Genomic DNA, 23,611 nt, shown 5'->3' on the forward strand with positions numbered 1-23,611 from the left:
TTAGCGGAGAACTATCGAGTGAGAGACTTACACGATCGACTGCTGATGCTCTGGGAAGCTTTCCGTGAAGCGGATATGAAGGCTGACTCCTTCATCATCAATCAGCTTCTCGAGTCCTATATCCAAGCAGGACAATCGAAGGAAGCTATAAACCTATACCTGAGGCTCGTATCGGAAAGGGAGTCGAGCCTGATCCCTATACATTTAGTGCATTATGGAAGACGCTCGCCGTCAACCGCCTGCACGTCTCAGCTGGCTTTGTACCTGATCAGGCTGAGCCCACTCGTGCCATGTTTGCCGAGACTGTCAAGTTCAGACATGTTTTCCAACCCGATGGCATGGATGGTCAGCTTGCACGCAAGATCCTACATACTTTCCGTCGTATCAAGGACAATACAGGCTTTGTTGTCGCATTGTCGACTCTCCGTGATGCTTTCGGCTTCATGCCTCCCGAAACGCTCGTTCTCGAGCTGATGTTGGAGACGACCAAGCTGACATGGGATTCGCCGACCCATCGGCGCCGTCTCATGACTGCCAAGCGAGATCTCGACCGTGGTCTTCTCTCATGGGCGGAGGGAGATGCTTCTCGTCTTGAGGGTCAGCATCGTGGCGAGGCGCTTTTTGAATATCTACAAAAACGATATTGGCCTACTGAAGGCGACGATGCTCTCAAGAGAAAGATGTTCAAGGAGGCTGCAGAGCAGATGGGGGTGTATGATGTTTTACGAAAAGGGGCAAAGGAGTAGAGCGCGATGCATTGAAGACCGGTGCTTAGATATCCGCTGATCTACTCGAATCATGTATAATAGCATAAAAGGGCTAGGCGATGCCCACTGTAACATTATATACTAGATATGCGCAGAAGCAGCATTCATCAAGATTTATGATAGAAGATAACATTGCATGAACGGGTACATATTACTTTGCTTCTGAGATATCACCAGGGTCCCGAATATCCAACGAAGCATTCAAGCTTGATAAAAGAAGAAATCATAGGATATAATTCTAGAAACGCTCGTTTAAGTGCTCTGCATGTGCACGTCTACTTGGTATTAAATCAGCCCAAATAAAGCAGCAAGACACCCTGGCTAGAAAAGCCCCCCTGAGACCAAAGAGTTTCTTTTATTCCCTTTGGCTCAGTCACCCTCCTCCCTGAAGAACTCCGTCGCTATGCAATTAACCAAGAACCAATCACTCTAACCACCACTTCCATAGCCTGCCTGCCTCACTTTGTCCGGCCGCTGTCCTTCACTATGATAAGTCCATTGTATCCTGATCTATGCGATCACCCACTGAACTTAGTCCTGAATCATCGTCACTAGCATGGCCGTTTTGTTGAGGTGCTTGCTGCTGTGGAGGCTGATCTTCGTCTGGCTGCTGTTCTTCGCCGGGCGTTGGGCTGCTTTGGGGCGAGGCGCGGTTGGAGATCCATTCGGCGATGGTCGTCTCTGACCCTCCTTCGACTTGGATCTCGCCTGTGTCGTGGCCACGGCCGAGTATGGTACCGTGGTACTTGGCATCTTCGCCGGTTTTACTATGTTTCTTCTTCAAAGCTGTGAAGCCACTGTCAGCTGGGCTTTCTGGAAGCCATCCGTAGGAACCAACCATTGAGATAATCTGTAGCATCCGTCTCACCGTCCCCGCTACCGACCTCCATCATCTCCTTCATGCGCTGTCCCGCGAACCACGCTATGAACTCTTCAACTCCGCGCAAGTCCTCTTCGCCGCGCCACATCTCTTCGGTAGGTACGCGCTCTGGCATCAGCGCACCCGCGTCCTGAAGCGCCATCCGTATATCAGCGATTGTGAAGTCGGCGCTGTCGCCTTGATTATGCATCGCATGCTGGGCAGTAGTTTGGCAGAGAAGCGACAGGTATCGGGCGGCAAGATCTGTCAGAGAGTCGAGGACCGCGGGGCGCGTGGAATGGTATCCCGTTGAGCGTAAGATCTGGAGTATGGAGGGCCGGAGAAGCGCGTGAAATAGGGACGGTGGTGTCGTCATATTTGTCTGGCGATTGTTGTAGTTTCTATGTGTGAGAGTGAAATGGTGATCAGTTCACTGGCGGCGCTCGGCTTGCGATTGTCAAAAGAATGCGTTCGTAAGTTGATAAGTTACTGATTCTTCTTGATATCGATGTCGCGGGAGCAAAGCTGGGCCGTCATCGGTATTTAAGGCTATGGCTTCACAGCGCATACCCGAACAATGCGCCTGGAATCTACACAAAATTTATTGAAGCTTGTTGCGATGAGCTTCTCCCAAAGGTATGAAGTTGGCCCCCTTTGGGGCAAGTGCAGACCAGAGCAGAGGTGCAAGAATAGTAGGCGCGGCCTAACAATAAAAGAGTGGGGCATTTTCTATATGGCATACAGACTAGTAGGCACACGACTTACACCAGCTAGGTAGATGTTACGACAACAATGGAACGACGTAGGTAAGATTGAGAGAAACAATACAGAAGATCATGTCAACACCTTTTCTCTAGGATTTCTTAATTATGCAGTGCAGTGATTTTGATCATCTGGGCAAAAGATACGAACATAGCATTGCCATTTTTGACCTTACATTTATTACATACCTAGGGTGTCATGTATACTAATGATCAGGCTTCTTGTGATTAGGCTCATGGCAAGTCCATGGCCACATTAGGGCCATAGCGAGCTTATGATTAAGCTTATGAGCAGCCTTGAGACAAGTGGTGCCATTATTCACAGCCTTTGGTTCTCTGTACGCTGCCATTATCTCGGAGAGCCCCCAAGATACCACGAGGGCCTTCTTCTGGTTACTGAAGAATAATAAATCGATGAAATACATAATACGATCTCCTATAATATCACGTTACGGCGTATTTCCAACCTGAAAGCTTATCAAAGTCTTCTCCTCGAAAACACAGTATGCTCCCTCATATAATACCCTAATAACATTCTCAGTAATACATACGTATTTATACAGTCATCCCCTCAGTCTGCTTCTCAAGCTTGGCCTCATCATCTGCGATGCCACTGTACTTGTTGATCCAATTCAGGACCTCTCTATGCCAAACGAGTGAGTTCTCTGGCTTCAGCACCCACTACATCGATAATCAGCAAATAAATAAGATAGACCAATTGTTTCACCACTCACATGATTCTCATCGGGGAACATGACAAGCTTGCTAGGCACTTCACGAGCCTGCAAGACATTGAACATGGCCAATCCTTCTGAGATGGGCAGTCGGTAGTCGAGTTCGTTATGAATGACCTAGATAGATGTGAGCATATTTCTTGTCGCCGCCTGGTATCATGCTTACTAGCTGAGGGGTGGACCAATTGCCAGTATGCAGAGACGGATCCCACTTCTCATATCCAGCACGGTTCTCCCACAGTGTTCCACCGAAATCATGCTCTGGGAAGAAGAGCTCTTCAGTCGACCATTGATTCTGTGTTGAGAAGACGCCATCATGGCACACTAAAGCCTTAAACTTGCGGCCCAAATCATGGCCTTGAATCCAATCTGTCCTCATGTCAGTATAACTCCAGCAACTAATGCCCAAGAGCGTTTGAACTCACTAATCATGTATCCACCGTATGAGGCTCCCAGAGCAACAGCTCGATCAGTATCAACATAATCAACATGATTCTTGAGATACTCAAAGCACTTCACCAGATCTTCGTATGGAGCACCTCCCCAGTGGTTGGCAATCGCATCAATATGAGCTTGCCCGTATCCAGTACTGCCGGTGGGGTTGGGGCACACAGCTATATAGCCCTGCTCAGCGAAGATGGCCGGGTTCCAGCGAGTACTCCAATCATCTGTCCATGCTGATTGAGGGCCGCCATGTATTAGGAAGGCCAAAGGATACTTCTTGCTTTTGTCGAAGTGGGAAGGCAGCATCACAAGAGCGTGGTTATCATAGCCGGCCGACCCGGGGTACCATATCTCGGTTGCTTGAGACGTGGAGAGACCGAATGTCTTGCCGTTTTTGGAACTGGTGGAGATCACTTTAACAACCTTGGTCTCCGGGTCCAGGACTCCGTAGCTCGAGCTCTCGATTCGCGACTTGGATGTAATGAGAAGAGAGTCACTGCCTTCCAGAGTGTGGGCCTCAACGACAGACCCTTCTTTGTGAATGGCCTCGGGAAGATCACGAGCTTTCAGAGTATCAGATGGTAGCTTCCAAAGCATTGATCTCCCATGTTTCTCAGCCGCAACATACAGCTCAGTGTCGTCTTTTTTCCAAATAACCCAATCAGGCCTCAAATCCCAACCGCCCTCGTCATCGTCTGTCTGGTAAAACTCTTGAACGTTACTTAAGTCATCCACGTTGGGGATCAACAACAGTCTTGTCTTATCAGATTCATACTGCTGGTGCTTCATTCTAGCGAATGCCAACTTCTTGCCGTCATTGGAGAAAGTAGGGGCACTACTATAGCCGCGCAGTCGTCCAGTCTTGACGATCTGTGGCTGAGGAGGCTTGTCTGTCCAAGACCTGATGGGTACGTAGTACAGATCTGTCTTGGTGTTTCTCGCCGGGTTCAACTCTGGATCCTTAGCAACGAAGGCGATTCCATTCTCTGAAATGTCAAAGTCCCCTGCTCCACCAAAAGGAGGGACAGGTGAGCTCAGTTGCGTACCGGCCAAGAGGTTTGTGAGCCCATCCTTCTCAAACACCCATCTACCATTTTTCTTGGTAATCACACCGTACCAAAGCGAGTTCTGGTTCTCGGTGTTCCAGGTATCCCAGTGGCGAACGAAAAGGCCAGTATATATCTTAGCAGTTGTATATGTTTTGGGCTCGGTTGCCTGCCAATACATGTTGCCCTTGGGTGTAGTCACTGCGGAGCAAATGAACGCAACCTTGCCATCAGATAGTGCTTTTGCCTTTGGGTTAGAGATGCTGCCTGCAAAAGATTTAATCAAGCGTGCCCTGGTACATCTGTTAGCTCCCTGGAGACGTCATGTTGCCTTTAATATATGCTCACTCGGAACCATCCAAGACATGCTGCTGGTAGAGAGATGAGCAGCCGTTATCATTTGTTCTAATCAAAGCAATCTCTTTCTCTCCAATCCAAATAGGATCGCTAACATGGGCGTCCTCGGAAACGAGATGAGAAGAGTCATCTTTGATATTGAGAACACGGATCTGGAACGACTTGGAGTGGCTCTCGAATGAGTACGACGAGATCTGAACATGTTAGCATGAGTTTGACACAACCAATTGAAGGCATTGCCAAGCTCCAACTCACCGTATAGAGAACGAGCTCCCCAGTGGAGTTTGGGACTCCAGTTGAACGACGCGGGGCCGAAATCAGCACCTCGGGTGTGAACCGCGTGGCCTGCCTCGTCATCATGGAGACAGAGAGGGAGAGAATGCGGTGCTAGTAATTGGAGGTGATGGGGAAACAACGGAGTAAAGAACTCTTGGGATATTGAAGAGAGGAGAATTAAGAACCTCTGTGTCCAGTTGACACACTCATCATACAACCAGCCCAGGTATGCAGAACACCTATAAGTGCTAGTGCCATGGGTTCCCCCTCACGACTCCTCATTCTCATGACCAGCCGCCCGCTCGGCCCCTCTCTTCCGGTGAATCCACTGCTCATGCTACCTTCCTTTACCATTAGTGCTACCTAACCTTCAAATCAAAAGTTCACAACAATACTGGCCTGGGAATTTTACTTTATTACAGTAATCTCTTTACACGCATCTATAGAAGTTGAAGGTTAATCAAGGTATAATCTCACTGCAACCGCTGCGATTAACCACAACCGTATTTGACCGACGTCGCGGCGTCGCTTCGATCTCGTTCATGTTGACGTGGGATAGCTTAAAATGGTTTCAAGACATGACACACGGCCTAAACATATGTAACGACAATTGGGAGACCATACACTGAACCTAACTTCACCCCTAAGGCAATTCCCAGTAACGGGAGAACTAACGTGAGGTTTATAGGCGATCTGACACCAAGCAATTGGATCCTTACTTGTTGAGATGATGGCAGAAAAACGGACATTTTGATCTTGAGTGATAGAAATATTGAGATAACTTAGGTAGGTTGAGGATATTCTAGGGCACGCTGGGATGAACTATGTATGCTCTTTGACGCAAACTCTTTGAGTATTCTGGTACCTCGACGGTTCCAAAATGCTTAATAACCTCCATTAAGAATGGCATATTTTCGTGCTACTTCTAGCCTGAACCTACCATAGCCTCAGTTCCAAGCCGCCTTCTGTTTCGAGGGCGATCTATAATATGAATCCTAACGCCATCCTGACCCTACCGTTGAATCCATTCCCTGTTAAACGCCCAATCTCATGAGTACATCTTTGTACATACGCTACTTGCGCTGCGCTCCAAAATTCGTTCGCTTCTTGCTCGTCGAAGTATCGTTTTCGCTGTCCTCGTGCTCGACCGTTTTCTTCTTCGACTTGCTTGCGTTCTTAGCCGCAGTCGAAGATGTCGGTGTCGGGTGATTCGAGGGTCCGTCTCTAAATGCGGCGGATAATGGTGTCGCGCCAGCTGGCGTCGAGCCTCCTGATCCGGGCGTGATACCCTCCTACGAAAAGCATGATTAGCATATCCTGTGTGATGCTGTAACTGATATTCATCCATACTAGATTGTTAGGTCGGTAGGAAATCGACGATCGTGAAAAGACTCTGTTCTGTTCCATCGGACCAGCCTTTCGTCGCTGTGCTGCCGCACCACTCATGCCCTTCATGTAGTTGTCGAAACCGGTGATGATGTTGCCGCTTGGTGTGCTGTCGAGGTATGCAGTCTCCTTCTGGGAGATGCTGTCTTCAACTTGTGTCTATGAAAATCTCAGCCGAATTCCAACACAGTTTACACTCAGTGGTAAATGCGCACCAAGCGTTTCTCTAGCATTCTGCGCTTCTCGACCAGATCCCGAACCCGGGCTTGCGCCTTCTTGTACTCGGACATCGTCACTTGTCCAGTACCAGCTACAGCTCCGTTTGATGGCTTTCTCTCAGCCATGCGCGTTGTTGTCTCGGCAGGTCGGCGTTATTGTGGTTCAATACTCGATGGATGTCCTCGTCAAAGGAGATGATGAATGGTCGCGTTTGATAACAAGAATACAAGTTAGGTTGCGATTGGATAATGCGGTGCGCTTAAAAGGAAGCGCGGGGAGCCGCGTTAGACGCTTATGTATCTCGGTTAAATCAAGGGTTTAACCACATAACAACAACAACGAAAATGATCAAGGTTGTAAATGAAGCAAAAATGAAATCCTGTGTATCGCAGGTGGCTGGAACTCTCCCGCCGGGAATTGAACCCGGGTCTCAAGCGTGACAAGCTTGCATACTGACCACTATACTACGGAAGATCGCCAGGTTGAACCTGGTGTAGTGAGTTCTGTGGTAGTGGAGCTCGATATGAGCTCAGATTATATCTCTGAGGCAGGGATTCGGTAGCATTCCGCTCTCCTGTCTCCAGTATGGTTACAGATTGAACGCTTTCACTTGCTGATTATAGGTGCTCGAACTTAATAAAAGCTTCAATTTGATAGTTATGTGTGTTCTTGGTCCTCTCAATATCCTACAAAGAAAGCTTTTCTATAGGCTCCTGTTTTCCAACGCCGTAAAGTCAGTAATTGTAAACATGATTGTTATGCTCATGGCTCAAAAAGGGCTTGAAGAAATTGTTAGCTTAGGTTTCCCCAAAAGAAGACAACCTCGATCACTCTCATCCTCGTCCTGGTGGCGCAGGCGTTGCAAGGAGCAAGGTCAAATCTTAGCGAACGAAGCAAGTCAGTGATTGTGCCGGTTCAAGACACTATGGCCAACTGACCTCAGATACTTCATTCGGCCGGAACCTCTGCCTCGGGTTTGGTCGGCAGGGCACGAGATCCATCTTCAGAAACATCAGCTGAATTTTCCCGAATCCTTGATCGCGAAGAAGCTGAAGAACTATTTCGCCGTCTACTCTTAGGCGAATCTCTCTTCCTGGAGGGCTGCTGGCCACCACGTCCATGATTCGGTCGTCTTTTGGTCCTGCGGTCCGGTGACGCGCTACTGGAACGGCTGCGACTGCGGCTATAACTGCGACTTCGACTTCTACTACGGGAGTCTGATGTTCGTTCGGATCGCGATGAGGAGATGCTTCTAGCCGGCCGTCTTCGGCGAGTTACAGAACGACTCCTTGATGAAGAGTAACGTCTGCGCTTTGGTGCGGGAGAATTTCGCTCCGAAGACAGAGATCGAGATGGACGAGCTGGCCGATCTCTCTCAGTACGTTTGTTTGCCCGACCCCGATACGTATCTCCTCTGGGTGATCGTGACCTCTTGCGTGTGTCAGCTTGTCCCCCAGGAGAGACAGGTCTTCGTCGTTGATTCGATTGATCAGTGCTTCGGGAGGCGCTGCGACTTCTTGAGCTCGGCCTGGGCGAGGCAGATTCCGAACGTGATCGAAGGGGTGATTTTCGTCGGCCTTGGTCGGCGCGTCCACCACCACGCCTTCCTCGTGGAATGTAACTATCACGCCCATATGTGTCCCTGGCATCACGGAAGCGAGGGCCAGGCGATCTTGATCGGCGACCTCCCCTCCTGAAACCTCCTCTGCCCCGGTTTTCGAAATCACGGTCACCTCGGCGCCCTTGCCAGGTATCTCCACGAGCAGCAGCCCGGTCGCGGCGGTCGCGGTCTTTCAGATCGGCTACTTCACGGTCACGGCGATCCCAGTCGTCTCGTCTCTGCTTAGCAGTTTCTGCAGCGCGGTCTGCCTCAATCTGGATCAAAAGCTATCAGGGATCGAACTGTACAGGATTAGGGGTTGGCACACCTTCTCTTGGATAAGCTCCAGCTTCTTGGCCTCGAGGAGCTCCTTAGGGACGCCTTGGGGACTGCTTTGGGCACTCAGCAATAACTTCCACAGGTCTTTGCAGAACACAGCCGTGTCCTTGTCAAGAAAACCTGTTAGTTGTATTTGCAGCGACTTGATATCCGGCTATTGTACCTATCAGCATTCTGGACTAGTCGGGGTTCGGTAAACATACGTATCGAGGTCCTTCGATGAGATTGAAGACAAGTTCGATAACCACGTCATCTTCGCTTCCCAGGATATCGGAAATTTTGCTGGCGATCCATCTGAATGGAGGAGTTAGCACGTTGTAACACGAGGCTGGCAATCAGATCACGCACTTCTTCATGACTTGCAAATTAACCTTTTGCATGTCAACCTTCTGGCTAAACTCGGGGGGGAATCTGGTCGACTTCAAAAGTCGCGCATCTACCCCAGTGGCCATATTGGAGAAGTCGCAATAGCAGTTTGATATTGTAGTATGAAGAGACGCGTTGTTGAGAAAAAGTTGCTAGGGAAGAAAAGTGACGTCGCCAGCACAAGCTCGGAGCCTCATGCAGAATGCCGGTAGTGTATGTGCACGGACCAGTATTTTACATGGAGCGCGGGCTTCCCTACGCACACCACCAAACAGGTCCCCTGCACTTCTTTTGTTGTAGGGAGGATGTACACTGAAGAGTCCTGAAAGCTCCGTCTAAGCGGCGTCACCCTTCGCAGCCTGGGACAAAGACGTCTTCACATTCAACCCTTTTTGCTGACAACATAGGAAGCTCTCCGTTTCAAAAACTTTACTTGTCTGTGTCTCCATTCCAACAATGGAAAATCTACACGCGCCGACAGTGCCCTCTGGGGAAACCACTGCTCCTGTCACAAATGGCGATGCGGGGCATCTAAGCTTTGCAGAGTTGCAGCGAAAGAAGGACGATATTGAGGCCGAACTCAAGGCTTTAGGAGGGGTGCTTGACTCGGTATTTGCGAAATTTACGAAATAACATTTATAATGCTCTAACACAATTATAGCATGGGGTTGATATGAACACTTCTCTCCTAACAAACGATGGTTTTCCTCGAGCGGATATTGATGTTGCTCAAAGTACTTCACTATATCCAGATTCAAGATTCGACCACTAACAGCGTGACAGTCCGGACTACACGAGCTCGCATCATTCGACTGCGGAATGACTATACCGCTCTCATGACACGGATTGAGAAATTCCTCCATGAGCATTTTGCGAGTCTTGATGAGAATGAATCTGCGCCAGTTGCAAGCTCGAGTCACTCAGAAGGCATCTTGCCAGACTCAGTTTCTACACCGTTAGACCCTCCTTTTGCCAAAATCAACACCGTAGCTACAGGAAGTCCAGCAGAATCCGCCGGCCTGAAACCTGGAGACGAAATTCGGAACTTTGGTTATGTGAATCGAGCCAACCACGACAACCTCAGAAAGGTGGCCGAGTGTGTCCAGGGTAACGAAGGGGTAAGTTTGTGCTCCGATATTGTACACGAAGGCCGCCAGTTGACAATACATTAGAACAACGTTTTCATCAGAGTGTCGAGGCCAGATGGTGTGGCCGAGCGGCAAGAGTTGCGACTGACCCTGACTCCACGAAAGGACTGGGGTGGGCGAGGATTGTTGGGCTGCCATATCTTGCCTCTATAAGTCGAGTAGTCGCGAAAGCCATGATAAACCAGAAAGCCTATGCCTAATCACTCCGGGCGAGGTAAATTATTGGTTTTACTAGATCGAGGCAACTTATCTAAAGACTTGTGTTTTGGCCTATATCCGGTTACTGGTGTGCTTTGCAACCAATGGCTCTCTAGTACAAGGCCTCAAACCTCGCCGCCATCCAAACACTTCTCTCATGATATATATGAGTAGAACAACCGCACCCTAATTTGCAAAGACAAAAGTGGATCATATAGGACTATGTCTCATGCTGATATAACGAAACATTCTTTGATACATTGTGATTGAATGAGCTCATACATGCGATTCTCTGCGTAATCCAGTAAAATCCTTGGGTTTACTAATTGACTAGCAGCAGATGATAGAGAACTTAGGACTTTGACCTGGAATAAATAAAAGGACCTAGATAAGTAAAGTAGTGTACTATAGTGCAGTTTTGGTCAGTGAGTCAACCAGCTTATTTGTTTCTCCTGACACGAGGGTTATCAGCCTTCTAATGACCTAGGGGCTAGATTATCAATCGACTGGAGTACAGCCAAGGAAGGCAGGTAGGCAGGCATAATTTGAGGAAATGTGTAACTGGTCGAAGGCGGCCTCACAGTTCACCTATGCTACTGGTATATGATCATTTAACAATATGTTAATCAAGGTACTTTGTATGAGGTATGTATTCGTTGGTGCCAGCAGATTAGCAATGGCCCTCGTATTTGTTGTCTAGAAAACAGTCAAGGTGTGCTGGACACTCTCATGGAATCCGTATATGGCCTCATGATAAGAGGTGGCCAGCAGATACGGAAAGTTGTTTGTCAGATGACGACAAGGTTCATTGATGACAGCCTGAGTATTGATGAAGCAAGAAAGCTTGCAGGAAGAGTAAAAATGACCAATAAAAGCTCGTAATACCCAGCACGAATTGGTACCTAAAGATGACTAGAGCGTGCCTGGAAATGCTGACTAAATCATATTGATGCAAAGAATATGGAGTAAGGTAGCCAGCTAGGTAGCCAGCTCACCCGATCCATGATATCGGGGTGCAAGCATGGATCAAGGCCTGACTTACAAGCATTTAGATCACCTCACAAAGAAAAATGACGAACAAGCAAGGCACCACTAGGCAGCCCAGCACGGATCGAGCCAGCGAACAGGAAGACGCAGAAGACCGAATCGATTGGGCGGTGCCCAATAATAACACAGAATTGCTCCAAGGCGGTGACGGTAATGGCTGGCGATGGAAGGCCATAAGGTGGATCACTCGCAGCAGGCTGGAGGCACTGAATGGGCGGGTATCACGTGCAGCCTATCCACTCTAAGGTAGGTAGGGGCGACTGAATTTTTCGCTTGAGGTCCTTCCCTGCCCAAAGTCCCCCGCCGCCTTCAAAACATCAGGTCGACCTTGAAAGTTTGTCAATCAATCTTGGGTATACCCACATTGTCAACAACGGTTTTTTCAGGTATTTAGGATCCCTTCCCTCAGCATCACTTCGTACCGACGTCCATCTCATTCCATACCCATTCGATCGATCGCCTTGCGCTGTTGCCGACCGCTCAACAGAAGCTAACTCACGCCTCTCAGCACCCCGCTTGTTTACATCCTCTGCATCTGTCGCTACAACACCACAGACACAACCATCAAGATGGCTGAGCAGCAGACTCCTACCTTCAAGCTCGTGCTTGTCGGTGACGGTGGTACCGGAAAGGTGTGTAGGATCCTATGACGCAACATTTCTTTCGCGATGTTATCAACGACCGTCGAGCTTTACTCCGTCAAGTCGATTCTCAAGAGATATGAAGCGATCCCCATCACGCATCAACATCGACTAACCATCATGTGCGATAGACCACCTTCGTCAAGCGTCACTTGACTGGTGAATTTGAGAAGAAGTACATGGCCACCCTCGGTGTCGAGGTTCACCCTCTTGGCTTCACCACCGTAAGTCTCGCGACCCCACGTTGACCTATGCGGGGCACTAATCCATCACAGAACTTCGGTCAGATTCAGTTCGATGTCTGGGATACCGCCGGTCAAGAGAAGTTTGGCGGTCTCCGTGATGGTTACTACATCAACGGCCAGTGCGGTATCATCATGTTCGATGTTACCTCCCGCATTACCTACAAGAACGTCCCCAACTGGCACCGTGAGTCCACCCCGCCCATGATATCATCAAACCCGCAATTAATAGTATTCCAGGTGATCTCGTCCGAGTTTGCGAGAACATTCCCATCGTTCTCTGCGGTAACAAGGTCGATGTGAAGGAGCGCAAGGTCAAGGCCAAGACCATCACTTTCCACCGCAAGAAGAACCTCCAGTACTACGACATCTCTGCCAAGTCCAACTACAACTTCGAGAAGCCTTTCCTCTGGCTCGCCCGCAAGCTTGTCGGAAACCCTCAGCTTGTAAGATAATATCTCACGATCTCTTGACAGTTGAATCTACATGCTAATCAGATATGATAGGAGTTCGTTGCTGCTCCCGCTCTGGCTCCCCCCACTGCCCAGGTCGACGAGAAGCTCCTGGAGGAGTACCGCAAGGAGATGGACGAGGCCGCCGCCATGCCTCTGCCTGGTGAGCTTTCCGACGACGATCTGTAAATGACTCGTGTGGTTACGGAATACTTTTGTTGAGGAGGATGCTGCCAAACATCCAAGGAACGATGCATGGGCAGTATTTGAGGATGGCACATAGGCAGCCGAAACGACCATTTATGAGATACAGGGCGAAAGTCCTGGAGTTTACAGTAGCGTGATTATGGGGCGGCACAAAAGACAGGCCGTCATGCCTTTCTTTGGGGCTCAAGGGACGGTACCACTGCAAAGAGCAGTGTCTTATTTAGTTTAGCTAGACTTCCTCCACCAAAAACAACGAATAGGGCCAAGTTTGCGTGGCTTGGCTAAGACAATGACCAATGGCCCTTTGATGGAATTCACCGTGCTATTGTGCATAAAGTGATCATAAAAAGATACAAGACATGTTCAAAGCAAAGGATCGGCTCCGAGCAATTCATAGTAGAGAAGGGCAGGTTTCAAGATACTTAAATCGAAGTCTAGGTACGGTCAACGCCGACACCCATGTGACGATGAGGTTGGCATACCTACATACAGATATGTGTAACCCCAGTTGTCGGAATTGTTAACCTACAGCTCTTCGTTTGTATGGAGGCGCTGCGGCACTCAGCCTTCCTCATCACATAAAGCTGGTACTGTGGTGACACGACTTATGGAAGCTCAGTTATCACCCTTGATTTGACAATTCTGACTTTACCCATCTTCTGCATGCAGCCTGCCGGCTTGCAGTAATCTTCAGCCGAAACGTGAGCAGAATTGTACACTGCTCGATCAGCCCTTGAGCACAGCTATGAGAATTCCTTGTGCTCGTAGAGAGTCCGAAAGAGGGCTGGACTTTCATTACCAAGCCATAAGGTTTTCTCAAACGCAAAAAGAGACATCATGCCAAAGACCATAGTTATTGTCCAACTTGAGAAGATCGCATCAACATTGTTGATCTCTTGTGGCGATATTTCTTCGAATATGCCAGTGAGCTGAGCTTAAACGTCGGTATCTATGGATCACGACACAATGGATACCTACCTTTTTTGTAATGAATGAACAAGTTCGATGTATATCAAAGGCTCCATGTGGAGATGTGTTCAATGTTTAATTCGTTGTCGACATCGGCACATAGGCGTGAAATCCCTGGTAAGGTAACTTAGGTTAGTAAGAAGTAGATCTGATCGTACTGGCCAATAACGCCGACAGCAGCTCTCTGTGAACGCTGATTCGTAAGATTAGATTGATAACACAATAAACACCGGTGGAACTCTAACTCAAAAGATCATCAAAGTTACCTTACTAGTCGACCATTAAAACCATGACATAGTTCCCTCCGTTGTGGAATAAAACGTGATAGTAGAGGACCTTGATGAATGTGTGAATCAAGTCTTGCAGTGCTCAGGTGGTACTAACTTGAACCCTTGATGCAAAGGAGGAATTTGGATTCCAAGGCCAAGTTAAAATGCGCACGACATCCCAAAGCTTTTCGAAGCGCGTCTCAATACTGACATATATGCTCTGTTTGTGTTTTTTTTGTTGATGCAGTAGCCCGGATGTGAGACGCGTTTAGAGGACCCATCAAAACAATACAAAACATTGGAGCCGTGAATGGATCCATAACTACCTGGCCGTTATACGAGAGACTGAGGTGGGCGTCGAAGTGTTAAGTAATCGATATCACAAAAGTGGCGACTTTGGAGATCTCCAACCTCGATAATCGATGATGGAACGTAGAGGATTTAGAGGTTCATATCAAAAGTAGCAATTACAAGGATCCAGCTGATGGAAGAATGAACTTGAGATTAAGCTTGGCAGTGTGTTTGTTTATTTAGGTTAAGTTCCTATTTAAATAGGATGGATGGCGGGCATGACACCCCTGCGTGCTGGCGCATGCAGCCACTTAATGAAACAGGGGTGTCAATTGACCACGAGATGGTCCCCAGGATCGCTAATACCACTTGTTAATTGACTACGTGGGGCAGCATGGTAACTGAGAATCAAGGGAATGGAGAAAGATTGATGAGACTATGTGATTTTGTCTCTTTGCGTCGCCCACGAGACGACTAAAATGCAATCGGAAACATGTCCCTAACTGATATTCAAATGCATCCGCATGCATAATCTATGCAACGGGATGACTAGCTGCATATCGATCAGTAAAAGGTTGTTAGAAGAAAAACCAAGACCGAACTTTCTTGCGTGGCTTATGTGCTCTACCCTTCCTTCTCTTCAAAGTTCAAACGGGACAGGAAAAAAATAAGAGTTATAGGTACCTAGCATTTCACGCGTTGTGATTGCCCTGTAGCGCGCGTCTTTTTATGTTGTTGCGGGGTGGTGCAAAAGGAAAGGGGAAACAGTGCTTCACATCCAGACTACCTACCTAACGTAAGGGGACGAGTCAGATTTTCTCGTATCTGGCCGATAAAACATTCATGTATCTGGAATAAGACATTTTATATGAAAAGCTTAAATAATCAAGACGCGGTAAGACACGCTCTTGATGTACCGCGTTTTTTGAAAACTGGGCTATCAAAAAAGACAAGGCGGGAAAGCTAATCTAAAAGAACATAATGTAGATCTAGAAAGGTCGGTAGGGGAGGTTGGTTTTTTGTTACTGCTGGCTCTTGTCATCATCCATGTATGGTGCAGGTGGCCGCCAGCTGTTAGCATCTCAGGAGCCACACGCGGATGGATACGTAAATTGACAGGGGTGCGCGTTTACTATACAAGGTTTACGCGGAGGCACAAGCGCCAAAAGCCTCCAAGACAAATGGGGTTTCCTTACAGAGTACAGAGGGGACTCCACTCAAGGGCCTAGGTACGAAGGGACGACTCTCATCCTAGGCGGGCCGCCTCGTTTTAGAAGCACGCCTGCCAACATCAAGACAACCTCGTTTTTCTTCTTTCTCTTCTTCACTTGTCATCTTCATCATTATCTCAGAAAGCATTCAAACCATCAGGTTTGATTTCGCTCCCATCTTCCAAGCCTATCTCTAAATTGATATCTCCCGATTGTTGTTGTTTCTTCTCCAGAATACGACTCTGGCGTCTCTCTGACTGGGCAGTAATGCGTCTGAATCTTCAATAAGGCCATCTCCATTACCCTCCTCTCTACCGCAATCATGGCCGACCCTACCAAATCCCCTTCTTTCGCCGCCACGCCCGATAAACACGCTCCCCCGGCCCCGCGTTTTCATGACATCGCCGTCACGCCCCAGAGTCTCCCTCCTCTCGCCGATGCGTCAACCAATTCAGCCGTGTCTGCAACTGATTCGGAGAAGCATCCCAAGGGAAAAAGGAAACGGACAACGTATGTTGATCTACCTGACATTTCAATTCTGGCTGCAGCGATGTATTGGGAGGACTGAGCTAATTTTGAATTGATGGCGTTGTGCAGGGCGAAAGACAAAATGGTTCTGGAAGAGGCATACAGCAGTAACCCTAAACCCGATAAACAGGCGCGCCTGGACATTGTCCAGCGCGTATCGTTAAGCGAGAAGGAAGTTCAGGTATGGCATTGACAACATTGCATTTGCTATTAGATCTTGACATTGACATGGCGACCTACCACGCGTTTTCTCATGGGGTTTGAAATTACCAAACTAACATCATCCCCTCCAGATCTGGTTTCAAAATCGAAGACAGAATGACCGCAGGAAATCTCGCCCTTTGTCACCGGGAGAAGTTGCTGCTCTTCATCATGGAATTATGCATCCCTCAACTTTCGACCCAATTACACACACTACAACTCCAAGCAAACCCGAACGTCCATTTCCAGTGTCCGAACGTTCTATATCTCGATTTGGAGACCCCATCTCTGTGCCCCCTCGACATTTCGACCGGACACCCTCCATGCCACGATATCACTCAGACCTTGTGAATAGCACTCCAATCACCCTTGGCCATGACAGTTTTCGCTACTATTCTGACGCCACTCCTAACCGCATCGATCCTACTCTCCCACACGAAGCTCGAGATGTATCCCATTCTTTGTCAAGCTCTATATCTAGTAATGTTGGCTATCTGTCCAACCGGTGGAATGCTGGGGCCACTTCCTTCTCTACGCCAGCTGCTTTTACCCGCAGCGGTGACGATTCATTCAGGTATGCCGCATACGACTATACTCGGTGTGCCTTCACTAATCAAAGTAGATTTGATACATTCCCTCCGTCCTCATGCGCTTCTGATCGTGTCATTGCCACCCCTCTCTCCCAAAGCCAGCCCAAGGTTCACCTCTCTACATCCTTAGACGGAAAGGCAGAGTTAGTCTCCAACCAAGGCTCTCCTTCACGTGAATTACCCCCTCGACCGTCCTCCACAACGCCATACTTGCCTGAGGAGCGACAGCGTGGTCTGCAACGAGGCCTACAACGTAGTAGCAGCGCTGTTACTCTCCCTCCCCTGTCGGAACTCACTAGCAGTTTGCCTCCTAGTCTTGTGCGAGGTCGGTCTCGTGATGTGCATGCCTGGGAAAAATGTGCGGACGCTGAGAACCGTGATGAGCTGACAGCGCAGGCCGAGTACGAGTCGAACGGATCGGCGGCTGCAGCTATTAACATTCTTCGTTCCACGAGCGGGATTCTCCAACCAAGCAACGCCAAACGCAACGCTCCCATGACAAGGCCCCAACGACCTCATCAGGCAAAGAAGGCAAAGCTGGATCCTACTGGGTCAAGTATTTCACGACTCGACGCGGACTTGGACGAAAGGGAAAAGGCTGACAGGGAGCATGGCAAGGTGAAGGTTTCGATGTTGGTCTCTCCGACAGGTGGTGACTCGGATAAGGAGAACTTGAGCCCTGACGAAGAGACCAGTTCGCCGGATCCTTACCACCGTCGACCTCTGCCGCCTGCCCCCAAACATGCTGGCGATAACCCTCGACGAGTTGGCCGCGCCCTGCAGGAGCAAAAGAGCCCAAACCTGCTCGCAAACCGCGCAAACATGGCGCCCACACGACCACGTTCCATCGTCAAAGAAGGATTGGAGATTTTCCAGGACAGGATGAAACCAGTGCTGTCTTCTAGGGAACAAGACATGGTTCGAGGTTCAATCAGTCCTAGTAAAAAGCCCGATATGGACTGCGTGGCAGGTCTTCTTTCTCTTAGCCAAGGAGCTTGGAGGTGAAGAAAAGATAAAGGGAAAACTATATCTGTAGATGTTGGGGAACGGAATACCGGGAAACAGCGAAATGACTTTGATATAGCCTAGGTTGACCATTGTCGTTTCCTCTTCCGTGGCAGATAAGGAATCACTTTGCATGGCTCACACGAGTCTGGTTCTCGATGTTTACAGCTGTATAATGTTCGGTAAAGTCCTGATTCATGGCGGCACGGGATTTGGGATTTGGGATAGAGTTCGGCGCCTGGAATTTGTGCTTGTAAATATCTTCGTATTCACATACTGTTACTTGATGTGATGGAGAACGGAGCCAGTCACTTGGCTTCCTGGATGGAAGAAGAATTGACAATAAGAGACTGTCTCGCAAGACCATCAAGGAAAGACTCAGTTTACCACTTGAAATGGAATGTTCAATGATGGCCAACATAGAATGATACTGTGATAGCACTTGGGCAAAAACCGAGGTAACAGAAGAAATGACGGCCGTCGCTCATAGTTGGCTTAAGCACATAAGCATATTCAGAAACCTATCGAAATTGAAGCAGCAACTTAAAATTACACGATATTCCGTAGGAATATATTCATGTATCAAATTATTATTACCCTCTCAAGACACTTTAGAAATACCAAAAATTGCTTCTGTTACTTCCCGAGGCACCATAGGAGTCCGTATCAACGCCAATCCTACAATATCCCTCTTTTGTTGCTTCAAAGTTGAGGAGGCACTAGATGGTGAGCGAGCATTCGAGAGATTACGCTTATCACTTGATGGGCATCTTGCTGTTGAGTTATGTGGCCACATATCGTGTATTGTCTTGACGAGATCGTAATCTGTCTTACATCTAAATGTCTAAATATTTCCCGCTATAGTTCCAAAACCACACTTTGCCATTCCGCTTATATCAAAATGAAGAAAAAATTGATCTATCATCGTACCCAGATAATCTGAAATGACAGACAATAATTGTAACGCCGCCAACACCATGCCTAAAACCAGCTCTTATCCAAGGCCGCTGATGCCATGGACTTTCCTCACATACCCAGAAGGCTCATTTGCCGACGGATGGGGCTGGCACTGACACTCCCATCTTCACTTGCGTAGCATGCACTGTCGGTGTCAATGTCCCAACCGATATCGTCATCATCGTTGCAACTATCTCCGGTGTCGGCATCGAAAGGCTTCTGTGCGGAAGCTCTGACGTTCCAGCGGAGAGTACGGCTCACGCTGTCAAACCACTCTGTATCGGTGCGTGTCACAGTAGGGAAGGGGTACTGAGAGGCAGTGATTGTGACGTGATCACCTTGTCGCAGCTCGAGTCGACCCTTGCCATCAAAAGCGCAATAGGCAGTGGCTCGAGAATTCCGAGGAACAACAACTCGGAGAGCCATGGTATCAGAAAGGACCATGGGTCGGAATGATAGAGTATGAGGGCAGATGGGTGTAAGAAGGATGGCAGGAATGTCAGGGTGAACAAGAGCGCCACCGGCAGATAGAGAATATGCTGTAGAGCCAGTTGGGGTGGAGAAGATGCAACCATCGGCTTGTACAACAGTGAGGAGTTCATCATCACCATAGAGCTCCAGGTTGGACACATAGGGGGAAGGACCACGATCGATGACGAGTTCGTTAAGGACTTCGAATTGCTCAGGTTCTTCGAGCTTGGGTGCGTCCAAAGCACCGGCTCCACGATTGCTGCGATGAACAGTACACGTGAAGCGCATGCGGAGGTTAATCTTCATGCCATCATCGCCCATGACTCTGTTGAGATGTTCTTTGTACTTCTCAAACTCAAACGTGGTCATGAAACCTAGACTTCCCAGACTGAATGAGAGCACAGGAGGTACAATGCGCTGGAAGAGCCATGAGGTGAAGAGGACGGTACCATCGCCACCAAGAGTCAAGACAAGATCGAACTTCTCAGGCTGACTCCAGCACAGATCGGGTGTCCAGTACTTGAGCATGTGCTGGAAGCGGGGGTTCTCGGCGAGGAGACCAGATGAATCAAAACGTCGTGAGTTGCGAAGCTTAGCATCGACGTAGACATTCACGCCGAGGTCGGAGCCATAACGTGGGGTTCGCAGAAGCCACCCGGCAAGCTCGCGAGTAAGGTAGACGAGCTGGTTGTCGCGTGCCTTGGTGACAATCATGATGTTGCGGACTGCGCGCTTGATGGGACGACGCTGAAGCTGCTTGGAAACCTCTCGAACACCAGTTGCAGTCGCGACAAGACGCGAATGTGACATGGAAACATCATTCTTGATTTCCTCGAGGACCTTGCCGATGTCGACAGCATCAGCAAATCGCTGATGGTAGAAACATGGCGACTGTAAAGTTGAGGCGAGAATGGTAGCGGCCATATCAGATGAAGTTGTGTCATTGCTAGAGGTGGAAGTGTAAGTCCGGGCGGTGTTGGGTGTGTTAATGGCGCCTGCGGTCAAGCGAGACTTGGCGAGGTCATTGAGGGCATCAGTTAGGCTTTGCGAAGGCGTGGCAGCGGTAGAGTTCTTAGACACACTCGTGAAGCCAGGTAGGGGGCCAGCGGAAGAGGCTGGTTGAGAGTCAGACTCTGAAGGTTCCGTCTGGCGAAGAGAAGGCATGTTTGTGTGTGGGAGTGCGAGTGATAGAGCGTCGGGTTTGTGGTGTCGGATCACCGAAGCCAAAGCCCTCGGGCCAGAATTAGACCGAAGGGCGTCGTTCTGAGTTGAAGAAGACGAAGCTGATTGATATGCAGTTGACGAGGGTAATGGTGAAGTGGAAGATTGTAAAGAGGGCGAGCTTAACGAAGTTGTATCTTTTGGGGCAGATGACAAAGTAGAGGCTCCACAATCTTCCAGGAGAGTTTGAGGTTTTAAACGATCCGAGACTGACAACGACAAAGGGGATGGGGACAATGTTGAAAACACACTTGGCTGCTCAACTTCTAATTGTGTGGTCTGAACAGTGTCCGAGCTTAAACTTGTATCGGCGAGTGCGCTCCTCTTAAGGACAGGTGAATGGGAAGAGCGAGCAGGAGACAAGCAATACCCGTTGTCTCGGGGGCTGCCAAGAGCTGGGTGGAGAGCCGTGGGAGACAGTACGCCTGTCATACTTCCGTTGCTGGCGGAGGAGACTAAGGTAGGTAGACTTGGAGGGGAGGGGGCAAAGGAATTGGTGGACGAGGCCCTGTAAGTGATCCGTAACGTGGAACAGATGGGGGATGTTAGACCAGGACCCTAAATAGGATAAAATCCCAAAATTAGATGGGGGTCCAATGTGACGGAGCACGCGATCTCTCTCGTTGTCTCTGTTTTTTATCGTGTGCTTTCCCGCACAATACTTGATTGTTCACCCGACTTTTTGTTCAAGCGAACTTGTTCACTGCTAAGTGAATTTTTTCGATGAATCCTGGCGGCGATAAGCAGTAAGCTTGGCCGATGGGAATTCCGACACAGGTGAGCGGGCCGCGGAGACAAGCGGAGAAAAGCTTCGGAGTTGATAAGTGTGAATGCCAATGCAATGCCGTACTTGTAACCGTATCAGGTACAGTACCGACCACGTTCCGACGATCGAATCTCAATTCCAGTTTGCGCTGCACGCAAGGAGTGAACCCTCCAGGGGCTGGCCTGACAAAGCAAGATACAGATGACGTCGCAGTGCAAGTCTCTTGTTACCTCGCTTCCCTGTGATCCCCCGAATGGAATACAAGGATGTGCCTATAGAGCGGTTGATGTACTGAATCAATCAGTCACCGTTTTCCCTGAATATCAAGATATTAATAGACTCTCGTCCAATAATCTCGCCTCGATGCAGCGCAGTGCGGCAGGGTGCAGAATATCCAATTAGGAAAAACGGTAGCAGCCCACTCTTGGAAATCGAAGAATCGAGAAATCGAAAAGTGATATCCGTAACCCCCCGTGACAAGCTATCTTTCTGACCGTTGCCAAATCTCGCCGGGAACCCCAGTCTGTTGCGGGGATGAGACACCCACTCACGGAGATACGCCAGGGATGTCGATAGCTTCTCGAGACGCAAGAGCCGAGCCGAGCGGGAGGGACACGCCGCTATTGGTGGTGCTTGTGATGAGAATCTTTAGTCGCAGCAATACACGATACACGTGGGTGATGTGAGCAGCTGGGATCAAGCACCAAGAGACTGGTTAGACTAGATCCTGAGGTTGTTGGTCGTGCTGTTGGTTGATCTTGTTGGTTCTAGTGTTCGGCTGCCGACTTTATATGTTGCTCAAATTCAACGTCACGGCGGCAGTTGAATCAAGGTTGAGGCTGGGAAAAGAACCTTCTTGCAATCCACAAAGTGCAACCGGAATTTCGGGAAGAAACAGCGAAGAGCCACACAAAGAAAAGAAAACAAGGCAAGGATTCCGGGAGCTCTTTTGGCTGCAGTGCAGATGTAACACAACACTACGCGGCCGCCAGTCCAAAGCTGCAAGCCACAAATATGTGATGTAAGTTTTCAACGACCAGCGAAGAAGATAGGTTGTCGAACAGATTCAGCCCTCAAAAAAGAATATGAGAACCAACAGGTTAAACTACTTGGCGCCAATGGGGGATTGTGACAAAGAAGACAGAGACGCAGCAAGCGAACCAAGAATATCGGTGACCAAGCGAAGGAATACAAAAGAGGCCGTAAGCGAGAGGCGAAGATGAAAATAAAGTGGGCGATTTTGCACGAGACTCACAGAGTCTTGTCGGCGAACGCGTGATTACAATCAATGTAAAGAAGAACAAAATATGAGTGCTCGAAAGAGAGTGTTGAGACCGGCTACCGAACCCAGGAATTTGCTGTGTGCTCTAGCTGGGCTTTAATACTCTGCCTTCATTTTCCTTGCGTGTGTTTTCGAATATCGCGAGCTATAAAACCCGCCTCTATCCCCTGTGTTTTAGCTCCAGGGTCCCAGCTTTGGGAAAGGAAAGGCTCCCGTCATGGACAGTCCAGCCCCTTCCACTGGAGGATCGACCCTGGTAACCCCTTTCTCAGCCTAGAACTCCTTGTCACAAAATCTTTTCCTCGTCTAGCGCCTGTTGAGACGTCGATTGGAAACCATGTTGCAGTCTCTGTACAGGGACCCAACGAGGTATGTGGTTATAGACTAGGCGAATTAGCAAGTACTATGCTAGTGTCAACAAGGCAGGAGAAACAACAAATAGTATTCCCTTAATCGATGTCAATAAGATATCAATAAGATATCAAAATCATATCATATAGTTGTTAATGTTCTATGGATCCTTAACCAATGGGTCCATAGCCGCGGCTCAACTCAACCACTTATACTTCTCTGTTATAACCGTGCGGGAAAGTGGAACTAACAGTTGTCAAGTGGGCACCGTCAAGGGGAGGCAAGAAAACTTGGCACCTCAATCCTAAATGACAAAAAGACTTGGGTAAACTTAGGTGAGACTTAACTAACCTTTAGACTAATTATTTTTGACACCTAAGCTTAGGGCCTGAAGTTTTCTTGCTCCCTGA

The 23,611-nt window shown here is 48.7% G+C and overlaps 9 protein-coding genes and 1 non-coding gene across 19 annotated transcripts; 4 read left to right on the plus strand and 6 right to left on the minus strand.

The window, feature by feature from the left end:
* Positions 1-45: 45 nt before the first annotated feature.
* FOXG_00290 (uncharacterized protein) lies at positions 46-746 on the plus strand (the record flags this gene model as incomplete). Its single annotated transcript, XM_018376536.1, has 2 exons — positions 46-168; positions 222-746. 2 exons carry the CDS (start codon positions 46-48, stop codon positions 744-746), a joined length of 648 nt encoding a protein of 215 aa, XP_018232125.1.
* A 228-nt stretch (positions 747-974) lies between these two features.
* FOXG_00291 (uncharacterized protein) lies at positions 975-2,292 on the minus strand. Its single transcript, XM_018376537.1, has 2 exons — positions 1,606-2,292; positions 975-1,553 (listed from the first exon to the last, which is right to left on the minus strand). The coding sequence occupies exons 1-2, from the start codon at positions 2,000-2,002 to the stop codon at positions 1,252-1,254; spliced, it is 699 nt and encodes a 232-aa protein (XP_018232126.1). The 5' UTR covers positions 2,003-2,292; the 3' UTR covers positions 975-1,251.
* Positions 2,293-2,519: 227 nt separating this feature from the next.
* On the minus strand, positions 2,520-5,485 carry FOXG_00292 (uncharacterized protein). Of its 2 annotated transcripts, XM_018376538.1 has the most exons (6): positions 5,224-5,485; positions 4,960-5,162; positions 3,547-4,904; positions 3,288-3,490; positions 3,122-3,238; positions 2,520-3,068 (listed from the first exon to the last, which is right to left on the minus strand). In XM_018376538.1, exons 1-6 carry the CDS (start codon positions 5,326-5,328, stop codon positions 2,943-2,945), a joined length of 2,112 nt encoding a protein of 703 aa, XP_018232127.1. In that variant the 5' UTR covers positions 5,329-5,485; the 3' UTR covers positions 2,520-2,942. The 2 variants fall into 2 exon arrangements, with proteins under 2 accessions (XP_018232127.1, XP_018232128.1); XM_018376539.1 differs by having other exon boundaries at positions 3,547-5,162.
* A 127-nt stretch (positions 5,486-5,612) lies between these two features.
* FOXG_00293 (chromatin modification-like protein EAF6) lies at positions 5,613-7,319 on the minus strand. Of its 2 annotated transcripts, XM_018376540.1 has the most exons (3): positions 6,846-7,319; positions 6,595-6,789; positions 5,613-6,536 (listed from the first exon to the last, which is right to left on the minus strand). In XM_018376540.1, the coding sequence occupies exons 1-3, from the start codon at positions 6,972-6,974 to the stop codon at positions 6,318-6,320; spliced, it is 543 nt and encodes a 180-aa protein (XP_018232129.1). In that variant the 5' UTR covers positions 6,975-7,319; the 3' UTR covers positions 5,613-6,317. The 2 variants fall into 2 exon arrangements, with proteins under 2 accessions (XP_018232129.1, XP_018232130.1); XM_018376541.1 differs by having other exon boundaries at positions 5,988-6,789; positions 6,846-7,100.
* Positions 7,252-7,323, minus strand: FOXG_17847. The gene has a single exon. It is a non-coding gene; the product is annotated as a tRNA-Asp (tRNA).
* A 129-nt stretch (positions 7,324-7,452) lies between these two features.
* FOXG_00294 (uncharacterized protein) lies at positions 7,453-9,335 on the minus strand. Of its 2 annotated transcripts, XM_018376543.1 has the most exons (5): positions 9,137-9,335; positions 8,992-9,082; positions 8,778-8,942; positions 7,788-8,724; positions 7,453-7,729 (listed from the first exon to the last, which is right to left on the minus strand). In XM_018376543.1, exons 1-4 carry the CDS (start codon positions 9,238-9,240, stop codon positions 7,798-7,800), a joined length of 1,287 nt encoding a protein of 428 aa, XP_018232132.1. In that variant the 5' UTR covers positions 9,241-9,335; the 3' UTR covers positions 7,453-7,729; positions 7,788-7,797. The 2 variants fall into 2 exon arrangements, with proteins under 2 accessions (XP_018232132.1, XP_018232131.1); XM_018376542.1 differs by having other exon boundaries at positions 7,453-8,724.
* An 87-nt stretch (positions 9,336-9,422) lies between these two features.
* On the plus strand, positions 9,423-10,768 carry FOXG_00295 (26S proteasome non-ATPase regulatory subunit 9). The gene is made up of 4 exons (XM_018376544.1): positions 9,423-9,763; positions 9,816-9,888; positions 9,938-10,272; positions 10,327-10,768. The coding sequence occupies exons 1-4, from the start codon at positions 9,611-9,613 to the stop codon at positions 10,453-10,455; spliced, it is 690 nt and encodes a 229-aa protein (XP_018232133.1). The 5' UTR covers positions 9,423-9,610; the 3' UTR covers positions 10,456-10,768.
* A 414-nt stretch (positions 10,769-11,182) lies between these two features.
* On the plus strand, positions 11,183-13,477 carry FOXG_00296 (GTP-binding nuclear protein GSP1/Ran). 2 transcript variants are annotated; one of them, XM_018376545.1, is made up of 6 exons: positions 11,183-11,933; positions 12,056-12,179; positions 12,320-12,412; positions 12,464-12,617; positions 12,671-12,876; positions 12,937-13,477. In XM_018376545.1, the coding sequence occupies exons 2-6, from the start codon at positions 12,117-12,119 to the stop codon at positions 13,069-13,071; spliced, it is 651 nt and encodes a 216-aa protein (XP_018232134.1). In that variant the 5' UTR covers positions 11,183-11,933; positions 12,056-12,116; the 3' UTR covers positions 13,072-13,477. The 2 variants fall into 2 exon arrangements, with proteins under 2 accessions (XP_018232134.1, XP_018232135.1); XM_018376546.1 differs by having other exon boundaries at positions 11,496-12,179.
* A 2,344-nt stretch (positions 13,478-15,821) lies between these two features.
* On the plus strand, positions 15,822-18,708 carry FOXG_00297 (uncharacterized protein). Of its 6 annotated transcripts, XM_018376548.1 has the most exons (5): positions 15,886-16,339; positions 16,427-16,538; positions 16,651-17,132; positions 17,181-17,780; positions 17,844-18,571. In XM_018376548.1, the coding sequence occupies exons 1-5, from the start codon at positions 16,152-16,154 to the stop codon at positions 18,151-18,153; spliced, it is 1,692 nt and encodes a 563-aa protein (XP_018232137.1). In that variant the 5' UTR covers positions 15,886-16,151; the 3' UTR covers positions 18,154-18,571. The 6 variants fall into 6 exon arrangements, with proteins under 6 accessions (XP_018232136.1, XP_018232139.1, XP_018232141.1 ...); XM_018376547.1 differs by having other exon boundaries at positions 15,822-16,339; positions 17,181-18,708; XM_018376552.1 differs by having other exon boundaries at positions 15,885-16,339; positions 16,427-17,132.
* Positions 18,709-18,830: 122 nt separating this feature from the next.
* Positions 18,831-22,919, minus strand: FOXG_00298 (NAD+ kinase). The gene has a single exon (XM_018376553.1). The coding sequence runs from the start codon at positions 21,232-21,234 to the stop codon at positions 19,180-19,182; it is 2,055 nt and encodes a 684-aa protein (XP_018232142.1). The 5' UTR covers positions 21,235-22,919; the 3' UTR covers positions 18,831-19,179.
* Positions 22,920-23,611: the final 692 nt, after the last annotated feature.

The sequence above is a fragment of the Fusarium oxysporum genome, chromosome 1 (assembly GCF_000149955.1).
Source record: "Fusarium oxysporum f. sp. lycopersici 4287 chromosome 1, whole genome shotgun sequence".
In the NCBI taxonomy this organism is placed as follows: domain Eukaryota; kingdom Fungi; phylum Ascomycota; class Sordariomycetes; order Hypocreales; family Nectriaceae; genus Fusarium; species Fusarium oxysporum.

Excerpts from the sequence above, each read along its gene's own strand:
- FOXG_00291 (XM_018376537.1), bottom strand. The coding sequence starts at position 2,002 with ATGACGACACCACCGTCCCTATTTCACGCGCTTCTCCGGCCCTCCATA. Across the intron at positions 1,554-1,605 it reads TGCTACAGATTATCTCAATG|CTTTGAAGAAGAAACATAGT; the intron begins GTTGGTTCCTAC and ends GTGGCTTCACAG.
- FOXG_00292 (XM_018376538.1), bottom strand. The coding sequence starts at position 5,328 with ATGATGACGAGGCAGGCCACGCGGTTCACACCCGAGGTGCTGATTTCG. Across the intron at positions 3,491-3,546 it reads ATACGGTGGATACATGATTA|ATTGGATTCAAGGCCATGAT; the intron begins GTGAGTTCAAAC and ends ACATGAGGACAG. Across the intron at positions 3,239-3,287 it reads ATTGGTCCACCCCTCAGCTA|GTCATTCATAACGAACTCGA; the intron begins GTAAGCATGATA and ends ACATCTATCTAG.
- FOXG_00293 (XM_018376540.1), bottom strand. The coding sequence starts at position 6,974 with ATGGCTGAGAGAAAGCCATCAAACGGAGCTGTAGCTGGTACTGGACAA. Across the intron at positions 6,790-6,845 it reads GAATGCTAGAGAAACGCTTG|ACACAAGTTGAAGACAGCAT; the intron begins GTGCGCATTTAC and ends AGATTTTCATAG. Across the intron at positions 6,537-6,594 it reads CCTACCGACCTAACAATCTA|GAGGGTATCACGCCCGGATC; the intron begins GTATGGATGAAT and ends TGCTTTTCGTAG.
- FOXG_00294 (XM_018376543.1), bottom strand. The coding sequence starts at position 9,240 with ATGGCCACTGGGGTAGATGCGCGACTTTTGAAGTCGACCAGATTCCCC. Across the intron at positions 8,943-8,991 it reads TCATCGAAGGACCTCGATAC|CCGGATATCAAGTCGCTGCA; the intron begins GTATGTTTACCG and ends TAGGTACAATAG. Across the intron at positions 8,725-8,777 it reads TGGAGCTTATCCAAGAGAAG|ATTGAGGCAGACCGCGCTGC; the intron begins GTGTGCCAACCC and ends CTTTTGATCCAG.
- FOXG_00295 (XM_018376544.1), top strand. The coding sequence starts at position 9,611 with ATGGAAAATCTACACGCGCCGACAGTGCCCTCTGGGGAAACCACTGCT. Across the intron at positions 9,764-9,815 it reads TAGGAGGGGTGCTTGACTCG|CATGGGGTTGATATGAACAC; the intron begins GTATTTGCGAAA and ends ACACAATTATAG. Across the intron at positions 10,273-10,326 it reads GTGTCCAGGGTAACGAAGGG|AACAACGTTTTCATCAGAGT; the intron begins GTAAGTTTGTGC and ends ACAATACATTAG.
- FOXG_00296 (XM_018376545.1), top strand. The coding sequence starts at position 12,117 with ATGGCTGAGCAGCAGACTCCTACCTTCAAGCTCGTGCTTGTCGGTGAC. Across the intron at positions 12,618-12,670 it reads GAACGTCCCCAACTGGCACC|GTGATCTCGTCCGAGTTTGC; the intron begins GTGAGTCCACCC and ends ATAGTATTCCAG. Across the intron at positions 12,877-12,936 it reads TTGTCGGAAACCCTCAGCTT|GAGTTCGTTGCTGCTCCCGC; the intron begins GTAAGATAATAT and ends CAGATATGATAG.
- FOXG_00297 (XM_018376547.1), top strand. The coding sequence starts at position 16,152 with ATGGCCGACCCTACCAAATCCCCTTCTTTCGCCGCCACGCCCGATAAA. Across the intron at positions 16,340-16,426 it reads GGAAAAAGGAAACGGACAAC|GGCGAAAGACAAAATGGTTC; the intron begins GTATGTTGATCT and ends GGCGTTGTGCAG. Across the intron at positions 16,539-16,650 it reads TAAGCGAGAAGGAAGTTCAG|ATCTGGTTTCAAAATCGAAG; the intron begins GTATGGCATTGA and ends CATCCCCTCCAG.
- FOXG_00298 (XM_018376553.1), bottom strand. The coding sequence starts at position 21,234 with ATGACAGGCGTACTGTCTCCCACGGCTCTCCACCCAGCTCTTGGCAGC.